At 39.5% G+C, this 9,153-nt stretch overlaps 1 protein-coding gene across 1 annotated transcript in view; it reads left to right on the forward strand.

Moving 5' to 3' along the window:
* nlgn2b (neuroligin 2b) overlaps positions 1-9,153 on the forward strand; it is a 68,039-nt gene that overhangs the window by 54,982 nt on the left and 3,904 nt on the right. Inside the window, exons 5-7 of the mRNA XM_035667218.1 lie at positions 4,750-4,935; positions 7,494-7,759; positions 7,906-8,059. Of these exons, the coding sequence (XP_035523111.1) occupies positions 4,750-4,935; positions 7,494-7,759; positions 7,906-8,059 (606 nt within the window). The remainder of the gene's footprint in view (positions 1-4,749; positions 4,936-7,493; positions 7,760-7,905; positions 8,060-9,153) is intronic.

A 9,153-nucleotide genomic window follows, 5' to 3' on the forward strand; every position in this document is an offset into this window, starting at 1 on the left:
AGTACTTTCAAAAGTCTTTTAAAATTAGATGTTAAATTATCGGTAGATGCTACATATGGTACAGAGAATGGTCATATTCATCCACGGTTACATTCATACACAGTAGATAATTTTTTGGTTGTCGCACAGTACTGGATGATCAAAATCCACTTTATTCCAATCATCAAAACAGATTCTTTAGTCTTGAGTGTGCAGGAGATAATCACCATCTGCTAAGGGGCTTTTTTTTGTACCCTTTTTGAAATACTGCCTTTACGTTTGCTTGATTAATTTAGTGACTCATATATACAGAAACATGGCTTTGTTTCTTCTCCTCAGTCACCTTCTCTGCGTGTATATAAAGGCAATATCTTCCCTCTGATTTTTGACATCTCTCATCATCCCCTGTGTGACGTCACAGTGAAATTATATAATATGTCCTTCAATATATTCCTTTCACCTCTTTGTCATTTAGGATCTGACAGTAGCTTTGGGCAATATTCGGTTTAATACCTGTCTTATGTCTGGATTTTTTTTTTTTATCCCTTTTTCCTTTCTGACTCCCACACCCCCCCACACCCCATCCCCCTTCCTCTCTTCTTCTTCTTTATTCTCTGTTCACAGAAATATGTTCAGTGACCAACTGCAGTCATTCTGTTCAGTCCTAAAAATGACTCTGCAGATGCATGTTCCCGTCTCAACAGTCAGATGACTGACCACACTTCAGTTCTGGACTGTGAATTTGTGAATGGTGCAGGCTTTTAGAGAGGTGGTCGACAACAGATGTGCAGAATAAAGCTGTTCAAAATAGGACTGCACTAAATATTGAAAACATCCTATGGATGTGTAGCCGCTGCCTCTTTTTTGTATATTGTTCCTCTCAAAAATATCTTCTGATACAAGTCTGATCTCTACATTAATACATCTTCCTATTGCAGATGCAATTCTATATCAATAAGGGATAATGGCTTTTACCATGACTCATCTTATCATTGTGGAGAAACACTAAGTGCTCCCACCATTTTCTGCATTCAGTGGTAGCATGCATTATGCTTTCATGATTTCATAAAGATTTTTGAAAGACATTTCTAACAATGACAGGGAATACATGAGCAGAAGCAGCAGTTACTATCAGATGTTCTTGAGGAACTTTTTAAAGGCCACTATTGCATGCTAGAATATATTGTAAATATTTCTGTTTCAAATTTCCCTCCATCACTTGCTCACTACTCCTCAGTTTTCTGTCATCCACTCATTTTACTGTCTTCAGCCTGTATCTTTACTTAGAGGTTAATGACTCTTCCTCACAGTTCCTTGGCCGTTACCTAAAGCAAGTGTTGAATATGCATGAGTTCAGCCTCATAAACTGCTGCTCTCAGCGCTAAAGTCAGTAGGAAGCCCAACTCAGCAGATGGCAACTCCACATGAGGGATCAGAAAGAAAACTTACTGAAAGAGAAAGAAAGGAGAAGAGGGAACTTGTTTGACTTATCTTCAATGGTGGAAGATAAACCGAATTTCTTCTCTTCATGTTGCCCTTGCAAAGAGAGCGACAGGAGGCGCTAGCTCAGGCTAGCATGCTAGATACACTTTTTGTGCTCATGTGCGCATGCATGCAGCTGTTTGTGTACTTGAATATGGAAGTCCTCAAATGTGTGTATGCAAGTGCTTTTGTGAGTGTCTGTCCATATCATTTTGTCTGAAGCTCTGGACAGTTGCCAGGCAACTGTGGAAGGCAGCTCAGCATTCGGCCGGGCAGCCACGGAGCAGACACTTCCACATGCCTATGGTTTTGATAAGCGGCACAGGTCAGTGCTGATACGTTACCAGGTCAGAGTCACATCAGGCTAAGATCCAGTCAATTGCTGGGATGATCTAAGGATAATGCAATTACACAGTAACATGCAAACTATATGTTCGTTACTGAAAGTAATCCTTTCAAGGTAATATTTCTGCTGCAACATTGATATGATTTCATATAACAAGATTTCTATGTTTTTAATAATCCATCTTACACACAGGCTGCACTATGGAAGTTGAGAGCAGCTGTGGTTTCTTATAAATTCAGTAATCCTATTATCTCTCTAGATCACTATTTAATCAAGCAGTGGTTTCTCATGATCATTATCTCATTATCATTAGGTAACAAGAAAGATTATTGTTTTCTCAAGACTGGATCACTGTTTGTGTTTGCATGTTGTGCAACTATCAGACTAACTAAAGCATTAATTTGTTCTTTCAAGATAAAAAGATAATTTAGTTGTGATTCTAAGATATTAAAGAATAAAAGAAAAACATAGCTGCCTTTAGCGTCTATGTTTGTGCTTTTTAAGTCCAACATCCAGGTCACTGCGTCTGTGGACCAACATGAAAACATTTTGTACGAGGTTTTCATCCCTAGGTGGACATCCAGATAAAGGCACAGACTCATTGACATTCTGGTAGAAGTTTACCTTAATCTACTTAAGTTTTAATTATTTTTGTTCATGCAAACATACCCAGCATAAATACTGTCCATGCTGCAGGATGCTGGTTCAGTACCAAATCACAAGGCAATAATGTTCAATGTAATTTTCTTTCCTCTTCTACTACTTGATTTTTGCAGCCAGCAAGTGTCTTTTTTTTAATCCTGAATGTGTTTTGCATGTAATATTCTTGTTCATTAAGTTTGAGAAATGATTATGGGCTAAAATATTTTACAAAATCTACTTAGGCAAAGCTGTTGACCAGGGTTGAACCTATCCAAAATTATCTTAATAAGGCACTTTACTCTAAAAACCTATACAAAATGAAAATAAATACAAAAATATGAGCAACCACTGCATTTCATTCTCATATTTCTGATTGACTTTTTTATAAGCATTGTCCAAAACTACAGCAAATAACCACATTGGAAAAACAGTAGCAAAGAATATGGATGACACTCTGTAATATGAATCATAATTAAGTCAGGTGAAGCCATCAAAAACACTCCAGGCCCAAAGTGCTGTTAACTGTAGTGTAAGTACAGTGAACAGTGTCTAATGAGACATGTGTGTGTCACACTAATTGTTGTAGAGAGGTCAATTTGGCAGGTTATCATCATCATCATCATCATCACCGCTGTTACCATCATCACTTACATTATTATCATCAACAATAAAACTTAATTTGCTGTTCAACACACTTGAGAACGTGCTGACTGTCCTCTTTTACCATCTGTCTCTGTGTACTCCCTATACTGTACTTTATGGCTGTCCCATCCTCTCAACGTGCCCTTTAGAATCAGCTGCTTAATTCCATCAGTTATATGTCTTTTTCAATTCCTACACAAGGAAACTTACTGAACTAGAATCACTTTACAGTATTTACCAAATGTGTGAGAGACACATCATAACCAACACAGTTAATGCGAACACACTGACAATGACCCTGGGACCTTGTGTATACTAGGTTATACTGTACATATCCCTACAAAAGTAAACATTTATTAATAAACCAATATGCTGATTTAGGTGACACGTTTTCGGGCCTGCAACTTCTTATGGTTCAGTCTTATCGCTCTCATCAGAGTCAAGATGGTGGAGACCAAAAACAAAGCTAAAACTTTCATTCATGTGTTCAGAAACCAAACACCATATGAATGATAATGTTGCTGGATGTGTAAATATGCAGCAGTTTGCTAATAAGTTTGCCATATCAATTTCACTTCTGACTGGTTTAGCCAGACCAGTAGTTATTGGTTAACACTGAGAATGTCCAAGAATTCCATTAAAAATTGCATGTTTATCGAAACTCACTACGAGCTGCTACACTATCAGAAATACAACAGAAGAAGACAAGCAAACACCGTAGGTATACTTATACCAAAGCAAATATGTTTCCTCTTCTAAATGCCTGGGATGCCCATTTGAACAGCATTCAAATCCAACGCTGGAATGGCAGACTCCGCCACTCACAACGCAGACTACTAAAAAGTAAAAGTAAAGTAAAAAGGTGAAACACATTTAATGCTATAGAAGAATATGCCAGCCATAAGAAGTTTGAGAAATTAGGTATGGGCACGGGCACTGCTGGGACATTCTGTTCATGCAAGGAAGTGACACAAAAAAAAAGTACTACTAAGGAGCACCGTTAATATGACTGAATTAAGCAATGAATAGGCCACCTTGATGATGATCACGTCCTCCACCCCTGCAGCCACTAATCTAAGGAGTGGGCAGTTTACTAAAATCATTTTAGATGTTTTCTGGGTATTGAAGACATCCAAACTGTCAAAAATTTGAAAAGCTTCCACTTTTTGCAGGTTGAAATAGCCTGGTGTTGCTTGAAACTCAAGTAATGTACTAATCCACTATCATAAGAACAAAGGATTCTGTGTGCGTGTGTGACATTTTGTTCAGTTTATTTTATCTTGTTGTGGGAGTGCACCTACTGTGTAAATGTGTGTCCTGGAAGTAGGTGAAACATGCCTTCTGTTGCTCTCCTCCTCTCTCTGCTGACAAGTTCTCTTAACTGTGTTGTATTTCCAGCGTGGGTATTAAAAATGAGTAATTTGGCAAGCTTTCTGTGTGAAATCTCCTCAAACTTGCAATGAGTTGGAGGCTGAGAGGTTCCTGACAATGACAGGATGCCATCTTCTGTTTATGTGGGATATTTGTTCCTTTAAAAAAGGAAATAAACGCTTATGTTATACTGTGCCCCTGAATTTCTGCCCTGCTCCTCTTTCCGCACATAATCTGTACTTTTCTTTCTCTTTTCCTCTCTGTGTTTGTTCTAATTTACCCTGCAGGGTTTCTGAGCACAGGGGACCAGTCTGCTAAGGGGAACTATGGCTTGTTGGACCAGATCCAGGCCCTGCGCTGGCTCAATGAAAACATTGGCCACTTTGGAGGAGACCCAGAGAGAATCACCATCTTTGGCTCGGGAGCTGGTGCCGCCTGTGTGAACCTTCTCATCCTCTCCCACCACTCCGAGGGTAAAGTTCTTTCACTGTCGTTGTCACATTTGTAGTCATATACCCAGCTCAAAGGGGATTAACATTTGAGGACAGTGTGGGTTGTGTGTTTCTTTAAAGAGCATGTTAGTAATTTCAATGAACAGCTTTAATCAGATAAAATGTATGGCAATATTATTGCAATATTCAGAAATGATTCACGCACTATTTGGAACAATTCAGTATATATTTTTTCTGCAAAGATTCAGTAATTTTAAAGAAAAGCAGATTGTCAATCTGGGCAGTGCTAGAGTCGACAGATGGATGAAAACAGTAGGTTATTTGCCATAAAACCATCACTCACCTTGGAACACAAGCCCTGTAATAATCCTAAATAACGTCATTCCACAAGGGACTAAGATCACTGAACTGCACTGACAAAATTGTCCTTCTCCGATAAAAATAATCCTGTTTGGACAAGGCATTAGGAGTAGATACAATATGTATTCAAATCATCATGAACACTTCCCATATTTATTATTGCATATTTACAGTATCATATTGAGTTTCATTTGTGAATTTGATATTTTTACATGGTTAGAAGACCGTTACTTTAATGATACTGAGTAGGCACATTAATGACGTGTTTCACTGAGGACTGAACCAAACAGACTTTGGTCTTGTGGTCCTTTTCTACTTTAAAATAATTGGGCAGTTTAAAGTGCCTATTTTGGTCAGTAATCTTCCAGTTGTCTAAGAGCTAAATTACAAAGTCTTCCGTTCACATGATGTTTCACTAATGTTGCAAGCAAGTGCCATTGTTACAAAATTTGATTTCTTCCTTTATTTTCCTACAGAAATACAAAAGCAAGGAGTGTACAGTCCACTGGTTTCCAAACTGTTTTAAGCCATGGCATCCCTCAATAGTATTTTTTTTCCCATGGCACCCCCACCCCCATGGTTCCTGATTAAATAACAGGAAATCAGTAGTACAAGATGCTGTACACATAAATATTGAACTTTAACTAACACTGAACGTAACAATTTAGATGTTTATTCCTATTTTGATACATTTAAAAGATAATCTAAAAATGCAGTTCATGTAAAATTTGTGTAAAAATTAACGTGAAAATGTCCACTAAGAAAATGCAAATAAATCTTGCGGCATCCTTGTCCCGTCCTCAAGTCACCACCTCTGGAACTGCTGTAGTATTAAGGACTGTACTCTACTTTCCTTCCTTTTTTTTTTTTCAATGGCAGATCTCTAAAATACCCACCAGATGTTTGATCACTAATCCTCTGATCTTGGTTGGTAGAGCTCAGAAGGTGAATGGCACTTTATATTTTACCAAGAATGCAGATTATCTTAGTACTGAACTGTTAACCTCCATGCTGACAAACGAAGGTTGGACAGATAAAATAATTTTATTCTTCATACAGTACAGATAAAATAATTTTATCTGTACTTTCAGATCAGATTCTCTGAATTCTGAGCATGGAAAAACACACATCTTTTTGTCTATCAAGAGTTGGAAAACATTCAGGAGGACATGGAAAAGCATTTCAATAATTGGGTAGTAGTGGCCAAGTTGTTAGTTGTTGTCAGGTTGCCAGCTAGTGGTGGCTGAATTGCATCCTGTCCAAAGAGAAATACTCACACGAAAAGACTAGTGTTCAAATTATACTCTGGGTGTCCTGGTTTAGCCTTCAGTCTCACAGACTTGTATGGTTGTCTGTTTAAAACATATTTTATATGACACATTCATTTGGGTAGGTTTAGCTCTTTTTCTTTGCTAATGTGATGATTATTGTGGTCAACATTATGGTAAATTTTGACTCATGTTAACAGTCAAGTTCAACATCCACAATATCAATGGTGGTTGTTATGCATGTGTTTGTGGAAAAAACCCTCTTCTACTCCATTTTGAATAAGGCTGTGACACCACAATGTGCAGAGAAAGTTGGAGGGTGAACCATTTTTAAAGGTACTGTGTGTGTGTGTGCAGAGGGGAGATGAGATGAGGAGTAAAGCTGGAGCTGCAGCTGAGAGGCTTCTTAATTGATTTCACAGGGAGAGGAGCGGGGGTGGGGCACATGCAGAATATGGGGGGGCTTAATTATTAATGACAGAATCTGCAGATAAAACAGAGGGACAGCAAGCCACTTTACATAACAGTGCAGCGGTGCAACAGTGCGAGCAGTCTTCTTTCTCTCTTTCTGTCTTTCTCGCTTTATCCAACACGGCCATCAAGCCCACTGCTGTGCACAGAGTTGTCATCATTTTTCTTGCTGCTGTCTCTCGTTGTATGTAATGGAAGCACTTCATTTTGCTACTAATGGTCATAAAGATTTTCTCCAGCTACGAAAAGCAGCAGAATATCTACTCCATCTTGCTTCGTATGTTATACTCTACAACTACTCCTCCTCCAACATATGCATTATTGAAAGCGCTCACACTGTAAGGCCTTGAAGGCCCCATCAGCTGCTAGCAAAAGTGTGTCAGAAGGAGAAAAAAAAACAGTGCTGAACTGAGAGAGAATAAGTGATTGTGTGTTTTCTATTGAAGTTATATCTGCCGTATATGGTCCCGCTCTGTGTAGGCCTGTTCCAGAGGGCCATTGCTCAGAGTGGCTCGGCCATCTCCAGCTGGGCTGTCAACTACCGACCTGTGATGTACACCAAGATCCTGGCGAGGAAAGTTGGCTGCACTCTGGGGGACATGGCAGAGGTGGTGGACTGCCTGAGGAGGAAGAGTTTCCGGGAGCTAGTGGACCAAGACATCCAGCCCGCACGCTACCACATCGCTTTCGGACCTGTGGTAGACGGGGACGTGGTGCCCGATGATCCCGAGATCCTGATGCAGCAGGTCAGAGCTGATTCATTATTGCACTGTTTCTGTTTGATCATTTGCTTACATTTGGTGTGTGGAGGCTGCCCAGCATTGCTGTCGAGCTCTGTGCCATCATGATATGATATGCGAAATATGCGTTTGTTTGTTTGTCGTGACACCAGGGCGAGTTCCTGAACTACGACATATTGCTCGGTGTCAACCAGGGAGAAGGCCTGAAATTTGTGGATGACAGTGAAGGAGAAGACGGAATATCAGCAGCCTCGTTCGACTACACCATCTCCAACTTTGTGGACAATCTGTATGGATACCCTGATGGTCAGATTCTGTCCCTTTTTTACCTTGAAATGATTCATTAGTTTAAAGTTCAAATCTTTAACTTTCCATAGGTTGTTGGCCCCTACGGTACTGAGCGGTACTTTAAATAATGGTCAAACTACAACAAAGATGGTGAAGTCAGAAGCACTCCTTCACTTTAAAAGTACTACTACCCTGTAAAAATACTCAGTTACAGCTATAAGTCTGAACTCATTCCATCCGTCTGTAGATAAATAATAATAGCTCATTCCAACAAAAACATAACAGTCCTTTTATTCAGATGATTTTACACTAATGAAAACATATATTCCAATTCTGACAGTAGATCCTCCTAAATGTTACGCACTGGACCTTTAATGAGGTTTATATTAGTGCGTCATACATACAACTATGGGCTTACATTAGGTTTACATGTGTTATATACACCGATCAGCCATAACAGGGTGCCTAGGTGCCGTGATGCACTGGGTGTTCTCACACTTCTCTATCCGAACCAGCATTAACTGTTACAGCAATTGCATCAGTGAGCCTTGGTCGCCCATGACCCTGTCTCTGATTGACTGCTTTTCCTCCCTTGGAGCACTTTGGATAGGTACTGACCACTGCAGACCGAGAACACCCCAGAAGAGCTGCAGTTTTGGAGATGTTCTTCCCCATTCGTCTAGCCATCACAATGTGGCCCTTGTCAAAGTCGCACAAATCCTCACACTGCCCATTTTTCTGCTTCTAACACATCAACTTGAGGACAAAATGTTTATTTGCTGCCTAATATATCCTACCCACTGACATGATAACTAGATAATCAGTGTTATTCACTTCACCTGTCAGAGGTCAGAATGTTGTGGCTGATCTGTGCATGTAAAGTCTCATTTTGTTAAATTACAAGTAACTGTCAAAATAATGTGGTGGAGTAAAGAGTAAAATATTTCCCCTTGAATTGTAGTGAAGTAGAAGTGTAAAGTAGCATGAAATGGAAATACAAGTACCTCAAATTTGTACTCATGTACAGTACTTGAGTAATTGTACTTTACACTACAGCTGTAAGGTGAGGATCATGTGACTGACCGGAGGTAGCCAAGCCAGAACTATAACTA

The sequence above is a fragment of the Morone saxatilis genome, unplaced genomic scaffold (assembly GCF_004916995.1).
Source record: "Morone saxatilis isolate NCDOM2014 unplaced genomic scaffold, NCSU_SB_2.0 Contig20, whole genome shotgun sequence".
Classification (NCBI taxonomy): domain Eukaryota; kingdom Metazoa; phylum Chordata; class Actinopteri; family Moronidae; genus Morone; species Morone saxatilis.